Source organism: Ovis aries, chromosome 7, assembly GCF_016772045.2.
Source record: "Ovis aries strain OAR_USU_Benz2616 breed Rambouillet chromosome 7, ARS-UI_Ramb_v3.0, whole genome shotgun sequence".
NCBI lineage: Eukaryota > Metazoa > Chordata > Mammalia > Artiodactyla > Bovidae > Ovis > Ovis aries.
The window spans coordinates 63,453,416-63,470,443 of NC_056060.1; the positions used below are offsets into that span (position 1 = coordinate 63,453,416).

Genomic DNA, 17,028 nt, shown 5'->3' on the forward strand with positions numbered 1-17,028 from the left:
TCCAGAGAAAGAGGACTAGGGAAAGATGACTCAGGAAAATTTAACAGACCTGTTTATATCTTATATCTGAGAAAGAAAGCAAATCTTTTCTACTCAGGTCACAGATATAGGTCTCAGGTCCTAGGACAGAGCCCAGCCCAAGCCCTGCCTTGGGCATGGGAATGGGGTTGGGAATGGAACAGGCGTAGAGAAGGAATAGGGTGGGATTGGAGGGAAGTGGGGCTGGAGATGGAGAGGATGAGGATGAGACTGGGTGAAAGGGCTTCAGGGTCAGGTGGCAAAGGAGTACATGAAGGTGTGGGGAGGTGCTGAGGCTGAGCTCTAGGAGAAAGACAAGAAGGCTAGCTCTTTGCCTTTCCCCCCAAATTTCCAGACCCAGCACCATTTGAGAGGGGAGAAAGTTGATAAGATGTGGTAAACTTCCCATCCACTTTCCATCCACTTACAAGTATTCCTGAGTGCCTGTGTGCATGCTAAGCTGCTTCAGTCGTGTCTGACTCTCTGTGACTGTATGGGCTGTAACCTGTCAGGCTCCTCTGTCCAAGAGATTCTCTAGGCAAGAATACTGGAGTGGGTTGTCAAGCCCTCCTCCAGGCGATCTTCCCAACCTAGTGATTGAACCCATGTCTCTTATGTCTCTTGCATTAATAGGCAGGTTCTTTACCACTAGCACCACCTGGGAAGCCCCAAGAATTTTTGAGTAAGAGGAGCCAATTTAGCATAGTTGTTAAGAGTGAGGGATTTTGAGTCAAACTGGGTCACCAGCTGGGTGACCTTGAGCAAACAAAGGAACTCTCAGTGCATTTTGCCTCTTCATAAAAGGGGGAAAATCCAATGATAAAATTCAATTCAATTAAACAAATATATGCTGAGCTTTTATTAGTCCCAGGCAAGATTCAGCTCCCACGGAACTTCTCTGTTAATGGGAGCAAATGGATAAGAAACAAGGAAAGAAAGAACAGAAAGATAATCCTAGATCATGATAAAGAGATTCAAAAATAATAAAACAATAATCTGAAAGTGAATCATTAAAGGGAGCCCTTTAGATAAGATGATTAAGGAAAGGCTCCTGAGGTGACTACGAGATTTTAACAATTAAATGACACAGAGCTTGCTGTGTGCCCAGTGCTATGACGAATGCTTTATACATATTAACTCACTTGATTTTTACCTGTATTGCCCTATATGTAAGTGAGAGATCTGGATTTGAGCACAGGAAGTTTTAACCAGAGACCAGGCCCTTAACTACCACTTTATTTTGCCTCTCAAAAGCAGGCTGCAAGCCTTCAGGCAAAGATAATGTATGATAGCCTTGAACTGTGCCTGGCACTTAATAATATTATTGTTGTTGTCACTGTTATTATTAAGGTTGAAGCTCTAGGAGTCAGAGCTCCATATTCTGAGGAGTTTGGAGTATGTGGGGCTTGAGTGATGCTAAGTGACTTGTCCTTTTTTAAAAAAAGATTTACTTATTTATTTTTGGCTGTGGGTCTTCCTTGCTGCACGTGGGCTTTCTCTAACTGCCGGGGTTACTCTCTAGGTACAGCGCAGGGGCTTCTCGTTATGCTGGCTTCTCTTGCTGCAGAGCACGGGCTCTAGAGCTCGGGTTCAGTAGTTGTGGCCCACAGGCTTAGTTGCCCTGTGGCATGTGGGATCTTTCTGGACCAGGGATCAAGATCAAACTTGTGCAGATTCCTAACCATTATGCCACCAGGGAAGTCCAAATGACTCGTTCTGAGTCCAGATCTGTCCCGTGCTGACTGCTCTCTCCCCTTCCCATCTCTCTAGGGATGGGGAGGAGGCCTGCCCTACCCTCTAGGGACATCAGGCCCTCAGGTCATGTGGAAGTCACCCCTTCCTGGTAATTCCTGGAATGTGACAAGGAGAGCTAACCTCCCTGCCCAGTCTCCAGGAAGTTGTAAAGGACTGGGAATCTCTCCAGCCATCTTCTCAGGAATTATTTTCCTTCCTGCAGAGACTTCAGATAAACTGTAATATGAAGACACTCCCTTTTCTGAGGGTGAGAGGCTGGCAATAAAATTATAAAGTTGTAGGAGAAGTTGCCCCAAGTGCACTGGATGCTGGGCCGGCACCTGGGTTCTGTTTCTAGCCCTACTACTAAACTCATTGTGTGACCTTAGGGACATCACCAGAGTCCTCTGGGCTTCAATTTCCTCACTGAGGAAACGAAGGGAGTAGACTAAGACCACTTCCAGATGTAAAAGTTTACCACTTCCCTCTGTGCTCATTATCCTAACTGAACAGAAGCCCTGTATTAGGAAATAGAAGCCCTTCTTTTACCTTCCATCCAAGGTTCAACTGGCCAGGAGAAGGAAACAAACATTTAAAGGTGTGTGTTCTAGACTCTATACCATATTTATACAAATTGCCTCATTTAATCTTCACATTAACTCTTTGAAGAAGGATTTTTTGCTCTCATTTTACAGAGAAGGCACCTGAGGCTCAGACAGTAATTGCCCACAAACATCCAAGAAGGAACAAGCAAAATCAGAATTTGAACCCAGGTCCCATGAAATCTCAAAATTTCTGCTCTTTTCCATCTGGGTGCGTCTAATGGTATAGAAAGAGAAGGCAATCAAGAAACAATCAGGGGCTTCCCTGGTAGCTCAGTGGTAAAGAATCAGCCTGTCAGTGCAGGAGACACAGATTTGATCCCTGGTCCAGGAAGATCTCACATGCTTCAAAGCAGCTAAGCCCATGCATCGCAACTGTTGAGCTTGTGCTCTAGAGCTTGGGTGCCACAACTACTGAGTCCACATGCTGCAGCTACTGAAGCCCACACACCCTAGAGCCTGCACTATGCAACAAGAAAAGCTACTACAACGAGAAACCTGCACACCGCAGCTAGAGAGAGTAGCCCCCACTTGCTGCATCTAGAGAGAAGCCTGTGCAGCAATGAAGACCCAGGACAGCCAAAAATATATAAAATTATTAAAAAAAAAAACCCAAACTACAGCATGGTGACTATAGTTAATGATACTGTATTGCATATTTGAAAGTTGCTTTAAGACAGTGGATTCTTAAAGTTCTCATTACACGAAAAAAATTCGTAATTATATACAGTGGCAGATGTTAATTAGACTTACTGTAGTTATCGTCTCACAATATGGATCACTATGTTATATACTTGAAATTAATATAAATATTAGTTTTCAGGTGGCACTAGTGGTAAAGAATCTGCCTGCCAATGAAGAAAACTCAAGAGACGCAGGTTCAACTCCATGGTTAGCAAGATCCCCTGGAGTTGAAAATGCCAACCCACTCCAGTATTCTTGCCTGGAAAACTCCATGGACAGACGAGCCTGGTGGGCTACAGTCCATGGGGTCGAAAAGAGTAAGACACGACTGAGCATATATACTTACATACCTAAATTAAGAAAAGAAACAGTTAAACATTTTCATAATCTGTTTCTCATTGTTAATTATTCAAATAGCATTTATTGACCAATTGCTGTGACAGGTCATGTTAGAGCCTACAGGACTCAAGAGGACTGCAAGACACATCCCAGCCCTCTGGGAGTGAAAAATCAGTCCAGCTTTGGGGAGAAAGTGCAGTAACTCATTACACTTGCAAGCACAGTGCTTGTTCAAGGTCCATCTTTCCTGTTATGCTGTGAACTCCTAGAAGGGAGGGCCTGAGCCCCTGCTGTTCACTGTCATTTCTCCACTGCCTAGCAAAGTGTTAGGCACAGAACAGATTCTCTCTGGCTATATGGTACATAGATTATATCACACAATAAATAATTGATTACACGCCAAGATAAGTGGTAGAACTGTGAGGGAATTTAGGAAAAGTCTCTGGAGGAGGGAACCAATCCTTGAAAAGGGTCAATTATACAAACTCATCTCTGGGCTGGAGTCCGCATTCTACTTGTCCAGACTTGAGCTGTGTGCCCCTTCCACAACCAGACCTCCCTAAAGATGGCATCTTTAGAAGGAAAGAACATCTGTGAATTCCTTTTACCTTTGGCTCTGTTGACATCAGTGTGACACGGCTACCTCATCAGTGCTAGTGACCCCAACGAAGGATCACTTTATAAGAAACAGGCCTCACCTGGCCTGGGTTCAGGTGCTGGGGAACAACTAAGCCCATGCGTCCCACTGCTAAAACCAGAGTGCCTAGGGCCTGTGCTCTGCAACAAGAGAAGCCACTGCAACGAGAAGCCTCAGTGCTGCATTAGAGAGTAGCCCACATTCTCTGTAGCTAGAGAAAGACTGCACAGCAATGAAGACCCAGCAAAGCCAAAAAAATTTAAGACTATATTAAAAAAGAAACAAACATGCTGATGTATGGCAAAAAACCCAACAAAATTCTGTAAAGCAATTATGTTTCAATTTAAAAAATGAATTAATTAAAGAGAAAACAAAACCAACAAACAGAACTCAGTGTCATGGAGTCCACAAAACATGGCTAAGTCCAAAAGATGCAGGCATGCAGAACTAGAGGGAAGACTTGCCAATTATTGCCCTTATAAGAGCGGTTACTCCCTTAGTCATCAGATAAAGGACATGATTTACTTAAGAAGACCAAGAGATAAAAACACAAGGGGGCAAACAGTTCACTTCTCAGACCTGTGGTTCCACCCTATGGTCCTGAGGTTTCACAAGTGACTCCTGGGCCCATGATGTAACACATCACCTTGCCCAGCCTGCCAGGGGTCTTCTAGGGGTCAGGGGTGGGGTTGTAACCAAGATTGGGTGGCTCCCTTCCTCTGTCTGATCCTCGGAACTGGCTGCAGCTGAAGGATTTCTAGGAATGGAGAGTGTCCTCTGCCTTGGGAGTTCATGATACGGCTCATGCACTTCTGCATTTGACTCTGAAAGCTACAGTGAATTGTGACATCCTTATTCACTTTTTAAAATGATACTGGTCAAACTTTTTTAACTAAGAGAGATATTTATACAGTTAAAAAAAAATGATGAAAGTCCTTCTGTTTCCCTCCCCTCAGACACCATGAAACCTCCTTCAAATCCTCTCCTCTGGGGTGAACTACCATTAACAGTTTGGTGTCTATCCTTCTAGACCATTTCCCCCCCCACACAGTCAAACAGATGTATGTATGCGGTCAGGGGAGGATCTGGGGCAATTATTTAATCTCTGTACCTGTTTTCTCAGGTTTAAAATGGAAGAAATACTACTCCCATAGGGTTGTTGTGAGGTTGAAATGAGTTAAGATACCTAGCATTCTCAGAAGAGAGTCTGGCCCAGGACTTCCCTGGTGGCGGAGTGGATAAGGAATCTGCCTGCCAATGCAGGTGACACTGGTTTGATCCCCAGTCTGGACAGATTCAACATGCCGCGGAGCAACTAAGCCCCTACGCCACAACTACTGAAGCCTGTGCATCATAGAGCGCATGCTCAGCAGTAAGAGAAGCCACCATATTGAGAAGCCTGTGCACCACAATGAAGAGTAGGGCCTGCTCACTGCAACTAGAGAAAGTCCACTAGCAGCAATGAAGACCCAGCATAGCCAGAAATAAAGAAAGAAACAAGTTAATTAAATAAAAAGAGTCTGGCCCATAGTAAGCCTTCAAGAGGTTGGCTGTTATAACTATCCCCTCATTCTTTTCCACAGCAGCTTAGTATCCTACTGTATAGATGACACTACTGAGGTTTTACTGCCCCTATGACAGATGCCCAGGAACACACAAATGAACTAAATGGATCTCCTAAACTTAGGGGGGAGGCCTGGATCTAGAACCCAGGATTCTGCCTGTGGCCCAGAGTTGTTCTTATCATACCACAGGGCCCCCACAAGCCCCCTTAAAACCAAAGAGGTCTGAAAGGGGCAGCTGGTCTCACTCTTTGTCCTTCAATGAGATCCTGCTCAGCTGCCCCATCTCATTTGGACCCCAGGATGTCTCTGATGGGTCTCCAGGGCAGGGGGCTTTAAATGCAGGTGAGCCCTCCTCTTGCTCTGGACATACCCCCCAGGTCCTTTCTCTGCTACCCAGTGAAACATGCTGAGAACTTCTAGCTGCTCTGGGGTCAGCTCAGGCAGACTGCTGAGAAGCAATGGCTCAGAGCTCAGAGTGAGATTAAGCTACTTATCAGGCTACAGACATTTCCAGAGCTCCCTCTGTGAGCACCAGGCACCGCACCAGCCATTGAGGGGTACCTCCATAATGTGGGTGAGAGGCACAGCCATGGCCTTGGGGAGACCCTAGCCAGTAGGGACCAATTACTTGCTTAGGGCTCCTGGGTGCAGGGTTCCTCTGGGTGGTCACAGGGGCAGAGCAGGGCAGGCAGATAATAGGAAGCTCCTGAATGCAGTTACCTGGTTCCTACTTCTGCTTGTCCTCCATGTCTAGGTGCCATCTCCTCCTCCCAGCCCTGACAGGTTTGTGGAAAAGCAGAGGACACTGGGTCAGCAGGCTGAGCCTTTCCTGTCACCCTGGGAACTTCTTTGAAGCACTTTTGCAGACTTGAGGCACAGAGCTGGAAAAGCCTTGGGGATCATCCACCCTGCCCATTCACCAGCTGAAGACAGGAAGTTTGGTGAGGAAGGGGCAGGGCCACACAGTCATGGAGCCATTCATTCTGCCCCTGCGACCACCCTGAGGTAGGTGTCATCTTTCCTACTTAAAGAATAAGGAACCCGAGGCTTTAAGAATTTGAGTTGCTCAAGGTCATAAGAAAATGGAGTAGCCTAACATGTACCTACCTACCTCTTTCTTTCTATGGGGACCCCAAGACATCTAAACACCCCACTGGCCTCTTCCTTTATCACCGCTTCCAAATGCAGGTGAGCTTCTCCTGTAGTTAGGCCAATGACAAGATGCATACTGAATGACAGAAAACTCTTCCTCAGCCAACCCCAGCAATATCTGTCTTTCCCCTGGAAGATTCACTCCCTTTGGAACCCTGTTCTGGAAGAGGCAGTATGGCTTTAGGGACCAGCCAAGTTCTAGTTTTGTTGGGTGTGCAGCAAGATGTGGGAATTTTGTATGTGGTAAGTGGCTCAGACGGTAAAGAATCTGTCTGCAATACAGGAGACCTGGATTCAATCCCTGGGTCAGGAAGATCCCCTGGGGGAGGGTATGGCAACCCACTCCAGTATTCTTGCCTGGAGAATCCCCATGAACAGAGGAGCCTGGCAGGCTACAGTCCATGGTGTTGCAAAGTCAGACACAATTGAGCGACTAATACTTTCACTATACTTTTCACCAGGGGAAGCCAAGTCTGGGGTGCCCAGGGGAGCTCTGGCTAGAACTCCTGTGATGTGTTGCAAGCCCGGCTGTTGTTCCCCAGAACAAGCAGCCCCAGTTTCCAAAGGTCACAGATGAGTCACTTTCTTCACCTTACCCTAGATTACTGGCTCCATTTCCTCTGAGCTTTTTCCTCATTCACTCCCTCTAAGCTCATATGTTTTCCTCTCTTCTGCTTACATAGCAGTTTTTCCAGAAGTTCCTTAGAATCATCAATCCTTGAGATTATCAGTGCTGGCAGTCCTATCTCATCCCATTTAGAGAGTGACAAGGGAAATGATTCACTTTAGGGTTTCTGAAAACACATGACACAAATATGCAAGCAAACTTGAAAATCTACATTGTTAAGCTATATATATAAATACAGCGTTAAATATATATGTGCTTAAAAAAGCAATGTGACAATTGTATTTTAATCACTTGCTCAGAAATTCCAAGAGTACTACAAACTGTCAGTCTGCAAGGTCTGAGAATCCAAGATTTGCATGTTACTAACCATTTGAATTCTTTCTATACCATGTTGATTTGCATACATAAGAGAGGTCAGGGCCCAAAAGGAACATTCTATACACACCATCCTCACTTCCTCCAAGTGACTTATTGAAGTGAATGGCTCTCAGAATGCCCTGGCATTGAAGTTTGGGGGAGTGGAGAGAGCCTTCTAGTATAAATTTATTTACAGGGGAGGGGTCCCCTGCTCCACAGCAATCCAGTCACAGCTCCACATGAATCCTACGCCAGCCCTTTACAGGGGCTGTTTGTTCTCATATCCTGCTAGAAGGGATACTGAGTTTACTAATAAGAAGATGAAGGCCTGCAGAAATGGTGTCCTGTTCAGGTTACAGATGGTAGAGGCCCAAGTCTCCAGCTTTCCCAGGGTTGGCCTGAAGCCAGAGAGCCAAGTGACTGCATGGTCCCATCTTTGAAAGCTCTCCTACTCTGCAGAGTGCTCCCACACTGTACGTATACTCAGGCACACCCAAACTCAGATTTTCTTAGGTGGTCTCAATATTCTGTTTTCTTTTCTAACCAAGTCACCTTTAAAAGGTGTAAACTCTTCAACTCAGCTATTGTCATTCTAAAATACAACTTCAGGAAAAGAGTAAGTTAGAAGTACGAAAATGTATGTACAAGGATAGTCATTGAAACTTTATCATAAGCTCAAAACCCTGCACAGTATCCAAATATCCAAACCACTGTGACTTGCTTTATAAATCATGGTACATCCATAGGATGGGATATGGTGATATAGAATGATGATGTGTGACACAGTGGAGGGAGTGGCCAAGACAGTGGAGTAGGAGGACCCTGAGCTCACTTTCTCCCACAGGCACACCAAAATTACAGCTATTTACAGAGCAAAGATCAACCCTGGGGTTTCTTTGGAAGGAATGATGCTAAAGCTGAAGCTCCAGTACTTTGGCCACCTCATGCGAAGAGTTGACTCATTGGACAAGACTCTGATGATGGGAGGGATTGTGGGCAGGAGGAGAAGGGGACGACAGAGGATGAGATGGCTGGATGGCATCATGGACTCGATGGACGTGAGTCTGAGTGAACTCCGGGAGATGGTGATGGACAGGGAGGCCTGGCGTGCTGCAATTCATGGGGTCACAAAGAGTCGGACACGACTGAGTGACTGAACTGAACTGAACTGACTGACAGAGCAAATTATTAATGAGAGAGACCTGAAAACTAGCGGAAAGGATCTACAACTAAAGATGTAAAAAGGAATCACAGGACTTCCGTGGTGGTCCAGTGGTTGGGGGTCTGCCTTCCAATTCAAGGGACATAGGTTTGGTTCATGGTCAGGGAACTAAGATTCCATGCGCCACAGGGCAGCTAGGCCTGTGCGCCACAGCTGGAAAGCCCAGGTACTCTAAAGCTCTCAGTCATCAGCTAGAGAAGCCTGCACATTGTAACGAGAAGTCCTTGCACCGCAACTGAAGAAGGCCCACATGCCAGCAATGAAGACCCAGCACAGCCCTAAAAGGAATAAAGGACTCACAACAAGACAAGTAGGAGGGGCAGGATAGTCAAGCCACACATCCCCCAGCGGATGACCCACACATGGGATAACTACAATGGCAGAGGCTCTCCCCATTAAGTAAGGGAACCAAGTCCCCCATCAGGCTCCCCCTCCTGGAGGTCCTACACAGAGAACCACAGCCAGGCTGCGCCTCTGCCCACACACAAGGAAGTCAATCATGGGGCCACACCTCCCCAAGCCCAGCTCTGGGCCTGCAACCTCCACCTCAGGATCACACCTGAGAGCCTGAGGCTAAGGAGTAGAATAAGGTGATGCCAAGAACTTGGGTGTTCCTACAGACAGCTCCTCTCTCCTCCCTCCAGCCACCCATTAACATACAGACAAGAGTGGAACTGAAACCCAAGAATTGCACTCACATCTAGAGCCTAAGTGAAGTCGCTCAGTCGTGTCCAACTCTTTGCGACCCCATGGACTGTAGTCTACCAGGCCCCTTAGTCCACGGAATTTTCCAGGCAAGAGTACTGGAGTGGGTTGCCATTTCCTTCTCCAGGGAATCTTCCCAACCAAGGGATCGAGCCCGGGTCTCCCTGTCTGCAGGCAGACACTTTACCGTCTGAGCCACCAGGGAAGCAAGGGACACCCCTAAAGGGGTCCTTACTCCACAGGGCCTCTGGATGATGGGAACCTTGTAAAATATCAGCACTCAAAGAGACCTTAAGATCATCCGGTGCAACCCTTCCATTAACAATGGAGGAAACCAAGGCCTGAATTAGGAAAGTGACTTGGGAAGCCACACACTGAGTTAGCTGCAGGCCTGGGATTAGATACAATCCAGGACTCCTGTACCAAGTCCTTCACAACAAGCTGCCTCTTGTAGGCCTGATGGGTGCAAGACCCTAGAGGACAGAGTCTTCTCTCCAACACATCACCTTCAAGAAGCTCCCGCTGATGATAAGATCCATTGAAAGATCTTTTGGCAGGAACATCTTGCATGAATCCTGTACCACTTCTAGGTGCCCAAGGAAAGAACTCAGGGTCTGACTCAGAAAAGCTTTAAGCAGAGAGGACAGTCAGGAGGGAGACAGGAAGGCCGTGGGAGTGTGGCTGTGCTGCTTCAGGATGGCAGTGGCTGCACCGGAGAGCCTCTGCTGCTGGCTGACAGACGCTCCCCTCGGGTGATGAGTTCCCAGCCAGGCCGCCTCACTGCTGCCCTCCCTGAGCCCTCAAGGACCTCGGTGACCTCGGTGTGTGGATGTGACAGTGAAGTTGGAGACCTGCCTGCTACCCAGGCATGTGGGTCCTGTATATTGGCTTTTGTACTCAAAGCCCAGACTGATATCGTGTGCAGAGGACAGTTCTGGGAAAAGGCAAATATCCAGTAAATTCTGTCTCTCCCTCCAGCTCTTAAACTCTGGTCCAACCAAGTTCCCATGAGACTCCTTTGCTCTCCCAATGGGAGCAAGATAGGAATCAGGAAGGAAGAGGCAGGACTGTGCTACACAGAAGTAAGACTGGGATGGCCTGACACCCAGGGACGGAGGATCCAGAAGTGACTTCTGACATCATCCACCGTAGCCAAATGTGGATGGCAAGAGGAAGTGGTTGGAGCTGTGTCCCCCTCTCCTTTGAGGTCCAGGGGGTAGCCTCCCCCTTGTACCCTTTAACCTGCTGGCAGGGTCCTTCTCAGCTCTCCACCCAAGTTGGGAGTGCCAGCTGGGTGGGGTCCTCAGTATTAACCAGTGCCACACATCAGTGACAGAGCACACAGAGGCGGGCAAGGCCACCCAAGTTTGGGGAGCTCGTGGGGAATTCATATTCTTGTTTCTGGAACTGATTCACTGAATCAATATTTATTGTATTTAGGGAAAGTGGCAGGAGAACTGAATTTCTGGGCTCCCTGCAACCCCTTCCAAACAGTGAAGGGAACATCTCAATAAGGATGCAAAGAAGAGGCCCAGCATCAGCTCAGTTCACTGACTTGGGTCCTCTCACCGCCTGGAGGACTCGCTGGCCCCTCATCCTATACCACTTCCTCTCCCACCAACCATGCTCTCTGCCCCTGCTAGGGAAGCTGTGAAACATCACAGTAGGTAGAGCTCTGGGGGGATTTGGAAACGGAAAGTGTTTCCTGAACTGTTTTCAGTCGGCCCATTCCCTCCTTGAAACTGCCCACATGGAGGTATCAGGAAGCCCAATTAACAGACCGGGGAGCAGCGGCTCCAAGACCTTAACACAGAAGATCTAGCCCCATCACCATTGTGAAGTGAGCCACATGTTTTTGTCCTTGGTGGTCCTACCTTCCCAGGAGTCCCCACTGCAACTCCTAAGTCCTTTTCAGGTTCAGTGGCTTCCTCCCTCCACCAAATCACAGTCAGAGGAAGAGTGGCTACTTGTGAATTTAACATAGTGAGTCCGCCTCCTTTAGGGGTATTTCTATTGGAAGACTTCCATCTAGAAAGGGAAGAGTCTTTCTTAGCCCACGTTCAAGAACGTTGGGCATCACTGAGCTGGAAAGAGTTTTAAGAGAAGGGAGCCAGCAAGTTTGGCCCTACCTAAACAGGACTCGGGGAAGGAAGTAGTGTGGCTCCTGAGCGTGTGCCTGTGCTATGTGTAAATGCAAGGTAACTCCAAAGATAACACAAGAAATGAAAAGTAGTGTGAGATCTCAAGCAAATTACTTGATTTCTCTATTTCCTTAGTTGTAAAATAATTATATTTGGCTTGCTGTGAGGATTAGACATCATTAAGGTTCCAACAGTCAAAGAAAATTGTACTTGATGCAGAAAATGAGTCACTTTCAAAAACCCCAGATGTTTCCTTTTGTGAAATGGGTAACCAAAGTCAATTTCTCCCCAAACAGGGCCACAAATTGGGGCAGCAGTCATGTACTACAAGCAGAATTTATTACCCAAATCAGTTTGAGGAACTCCAGGCACTGGTTACAGCCTTCCCTGGTCACAAGAAAACCAGAACCTCTTCAAACTCACCCGCCAACCCTAGCTGAACTGAGGGGTAGGACTGCAGCCCAAATCATGTCCCAGCTACTGTATCTTCATTCGTGACCAGTAACCTCAAAGTCACAAATGGCATGGTGTGATTTAGACACCAATCTTACCAAGGAAAATCCCATAATTAAAATAGACAAGGTTGGAGCTATCACTCAAACAGACGGAAAGGTACCAAGACCTTTAATTGGCTTTGAGGAGGGAAAAAGTTTCCTGCTCATAAAGACTGGAACTAATAATAAACTGTCTAATAATCATTAGTGAACTTTGAGCCTAGAAGGGCATGCTAATCCTGTGGGGTAAGACAGGTGTACTGCCCAAACTCTCCTGGGCTAGTCTGAACGGAATTTAAGGTCTCCCATGAGGACCCTTTGGTAGGCACCTCCTGGTTGCCTAGTAACAAAGGAGTCTGCAGTGGCTACCTCCAAATGTGCAAAAGGGTGCAGGTGGGGCACGTTGGGAAGGTGATTCTTCATCTTGCAAAATAAGTCACACAGAATTCTCAGGATCTGAAGAGCAGTGCTGCCAAGTTCCTGGTCTGTTTCTACATTTAAGGACTGCAAGCTGGTTTGATTTCACATGAGACTGCAATTTTATTTGTTTGATTTGTATATATCCTAGATCCAGGAAAGTGAATCCCTTAGTCTTCCTTTTGTCATAAAACCAAATAGCCCTCGTGTCGAGGGAGAGGCACTGTGTTCTGAAGTAGAACTGTTTACACCCTTTCACCCTCAACCCGGAGCTCAGATTTTTGTGAAAATCAGCTTCGGGGCCACTTCAGTCTTGATAAAGTTGTAAATGGTCTCTTCTTACCTGAGCTACCATCTCCCATCTGGCCACAGTCACACTAGAAGCAGGAATTCAATGGGCAGATTTCTTTCCTTATTCAACTTCCAGGCACTCCAGGAAGAAAGGGAGTTCCCAGCACCTGCCTGCCAAGCTCTGCTCTACTTGAACTTTGATCAGCATAAACAGGTCATCCTGACTACAAGTTCCCCCAAATTCTCCTTACTTGTGTTTTTAAGGTACAACTCCCCAGCATAAGGCTCTCTGTTTACAATGAATGATTTTAATTATTCTAACTACTCAAAAGAAACTTCCACCACTCCCAGTCAACCACTGAACCCCAACATGCTGAGAGTGGGGACAACGACAGAGCTCAATTCACATCATGGATTCTGGTCGCTGGGGTCACACTTGATCATGACTTTCAACCCCAAACCCTTTTTGGATGTTTCAAAGGCCTCCAGAGCTTTCTCCAGAGGAAACCGATGGGTGACCAAGGGCTTTACATTCACAGACTTGGATGCAAGCATTGAAATCGCCATTGGCCATCTGGAAAAGATCACAAGCATTACATTCAACCTTCAGGAGGAAAGAGGGAGGGCCCCAAAACTACCAAGCACAAGATCAGCTTGGCCACACTTAGTTTTTTGGGTCTTTTTTTTTTTTTTTTTTTGACATTTATTTGTAGCTTTGTGGTTCTGTAAGGTTGGTTGCACAGGCCAACAATGGGTGGAAATGATCTTATGACTCGTAATTCAGGAGAACAGTCTGTTCCCAAATGCAATGTCTGCCATGAAGGCCTAAGGCAAGTGTAAGCCTTAGAAAAAGTGAAAAGGCAGATAGCCTCAGGGCGGCAGCCCAGGATGATCTCATCACACCATGTAGCAGCTCATTTGGCAGAGTTTACTGGAAAAGACAGCACTCTGTTGAGGGGACGGGTTCAAATTCTAAAATGGGAGAAAAGGCCACTGGTGGGGAAGATGGTCCTGGACAGAGTTCCCCAGCGGGGAGAGGATCGAGCCACAAAACAAACGTTGGCATTTGTTAAGACCGTGTCACTTCCCAGGGGGGGACCACGGAACGAGTTCTTGTGGTTGCCCTCGTTTCTCTCCTTCTTCTCTTTAAGGAGGGAAGATGGAGATCTGGCCACTAAGAACCGGAAAAGAGAGCGCCTGGGCGACGAGGGACAGACATTCAAGAAGAGCATGCCTCATAATCTCCCTCCCGCACTCTCTCCCTACAGACCTGTCAGCTCTGCCCTCCCGTCTTTAACCACGAGTGAATGCTCTCTCTTTGGGGCCTTATCATATCACATGGCTCTCGAGGCCAGGGAGTGCCTCTCATGAATAAATAGGCAGAGCCTCTTGGTCCCAGAGGCCGTGGAGGGCCTCCCTTGGACTTGCTGGCCGCTCTCCACCCTGGTTCACCCACAACATACTCACGTATTGCAGTATCGAAACACGCCCTTGATGTCCACCTCCCTGGTGGCTGCGTGCACAAGGGGCACACTGGTCATCTCAGAGCCCAGCCCCACCAGTACCAGGGTCCCACCAGAATGAGTGGCCTAAAGAAGAAGTAAGGACAGAAAACTAATAAAATGAGAAAATACAGACTCTACTCACAGTAGCCCTGTTGCCTTGAGGATGCATGCATGCTAAGTCATTTCAGTCATGTCTGACTCTTTGCAACCCCATGGACTATATAGCCTGTCAGGCACCTCAGCCCACGGGATTCTCTAGGCAAGAGTACTGGGGTGGGTTGCCATGCCCTCCTCCAGGGAATCTTTCCAGTTCAGGAATCAAACCTGTGTCTCTTATGTCTCTTGCACTGGCAGGTGGGTTCTTTACCACTAGCACCACGTGGAAAGCCCATTGTTGCCATAAAAATAGGTAAATATCCAGAAATTTCAGAGACTTTGATTCTTTTTATACAGCTGAACCCTTTAGCATGTTAACCAAACTCAGCAGAGCAGCAGAGTGAACACGGTCTCCTTTAAAGGTCCTGAATGCACTTTACCAGTGGAGGCACAGGGGGAGCATCTCCTGCTGCCCACAGCACCCCAGGAAACAGCATAAGTTCTCCAGAGAGCAATGAGGATCTCCCCTGCAACCAAGGCTGACCCTTCAGCAGCCTCTGAATGTCTTTCAAAGCTTTACTTAGTACCACTTCCTCCTCCAGAGTGCTCACCCACAAGACAGAGGGTCAAATTTCTAAGGGACCACCAACTACGAAGCACTATACCAATGGAGAGGGCTATAGCAATTCTGTGGTTCAACAACTACCTTAGGGGCTTCCCTGGTGGTCAAATGGTTAAGACTCCCAGCTACCACTGCAGGGGGAACAGTTCAATCCCTGATGGGGGAACTAAAAAATCCCAAAAGCTGTGCGGCCAATAAATAATTAATTTAAATGCTTTAAAAAATAAAAACTGCCTTATACGTGAAGGCTGGCAATTAGAAATCTTTGTTCCAGGGACATTCACCTCAATGGTATAAGTCATAATGGAGTCATCAATTTCCTCTTTGGAGTGGTCAGGAGAGCAAAATTTCTGCTGACAACTTCCACATAACTTTACATGAGTGCTGAGCCTGCTCCAGAGATTTGGAGGGGGGATCATTGTGCTCAGTGTAGTGAGAGACAGAAAAATGGACAGTTTGCTCATGCTAAATTTTTATTATAGCTAACAGTAGAAAGCACTTACTGGGGGCCATTCTAAGTGCTAACCACAGAGATTTAAGACAGCACACATCACAGCTTTTCTCCGCGGGGAAGGATACATCCTGGAGAGAAGCCTGTAGTATAGGGGTGACTCCTGACATTTGTACTTTTGAGCTGTGGGCTCCGAGACGGTGCTGTCAGCCATGGTTGCCTCGTGTGTAAGAATAGGACGATGCCTTCCCATAGCAGGGCTGATGGGGTAACAGTCACAGAGGCCGGCACTAGAATGGGCTCAATGCTTAGCTCATTTGCAGTTTTGAGGAGCAGTCACTTACAGACCACCTGTGACATACAAACACTGTCAGCCAAGGAAAGGGCATCTCACAACGGGAAAATGTTGCTGTCCTCACTGGAGGAGAGGGGTTCAGATTTGTGAGTGAGCCATGGAATACACTGAGAAACTTCCCAGGAAACCTGCTGTCCACTCAGCATTTCCTCCCTACCTGGTTAGAAGGGAGAGAAGCACCACTCCACTGAACTGGTCATCACAAGCTGCCAGGAGGCCAGGAGCTTACTGACCACAGGCAAAGGAATGCTCAGGCCATTGCTTAGTGGGTATGACTTTCAAAAGGAGATGACAGCAATTCTACCACAAGCATTTGCTAGGTCTCCTTATGAATATCATCCAGACACAACACAACAGAAAACTGACTCTCAAAGGAGGGCCTTGCCCTATGAAGCCGTATCTTTTACTGCCTCTCTGTTGAGTTGGGGGTCATTGACCTGTCAACAACTCAAAAACAGCACACACACCTTACTGGTCAAGCTCTCAAGGCGTCTGGCACAAAACCAGGCATATGGCAGGAACCCAAAATATGCCATGGGTTGACATGGCCCCACCGGTAACACACAGGCTCAATGCCTGCTGGATTTTGGTTTCTCTTAGCTCCTTCCATCAGATGGTGATGCTGACCATCTCCAACAGTGGAGCCGAGAGCTGGTTGATTCTGGCTGGAACAGGTCAGGGCAAAGTGGCACCTGCTCCTCCCTCTCCTATTGCTTCCTTGACACCCTGGGGTCACAGGCATCTTGGTAGGAAGAGGGGAAGGCAGCTCCGCTTGGGTGCCAGGCTCGAGGGCCGTGCCACACAGCTTGAGGGATCAGCTTTTCCCAAATGTCTTGCATGGTGGAAAGTGCCCTTGTGTGTCCCTCAGTGTGACTCAGAAGGAAGGGCAGAGGCATGTGCTGTTGTGAGAAAGCAGGCTGGGGGACAGGGCAGGGGTGCCCGGGGGTGGCAGCTGCCGCCATTCTCCCCAGCCCAGCCCCTTCCACCCCAGAACTGGCTCCTGGCCTCTCAAT

General features: G+C 47.5%; 1 protein-coding gene across 1 annotated transcript in view; it reads right to left on the reverse strand.

Moving 5' to 3' along the window:
- Positions 1-12,104: 12,104 nt before the first annotated feature.
- The window catches only part of SORD (sorbitol dehydrogenase), a 31,701-nt gene continuing 26,777 nt past the window's right edge, over positions 12,105-17,028 (reverse strand). The window contains exons 8-9 of the mRNA XM_004010651.6: positions 14,454-14,575; positions 12,105-13,560 (exon numbers count right to left, since the gene is read on the reverse strand). Of these exons, the coding sequence (XP_004010700.1) occupies positions 13,395-13,560; positions 14,454-14,575 (288 nt within the window). The 3' untranslated portion in view covers positions 12,105-13,394. The remainder of the gene's footprint in view (positions 13,561-14,453; positions 14,576-17,028) is intronic.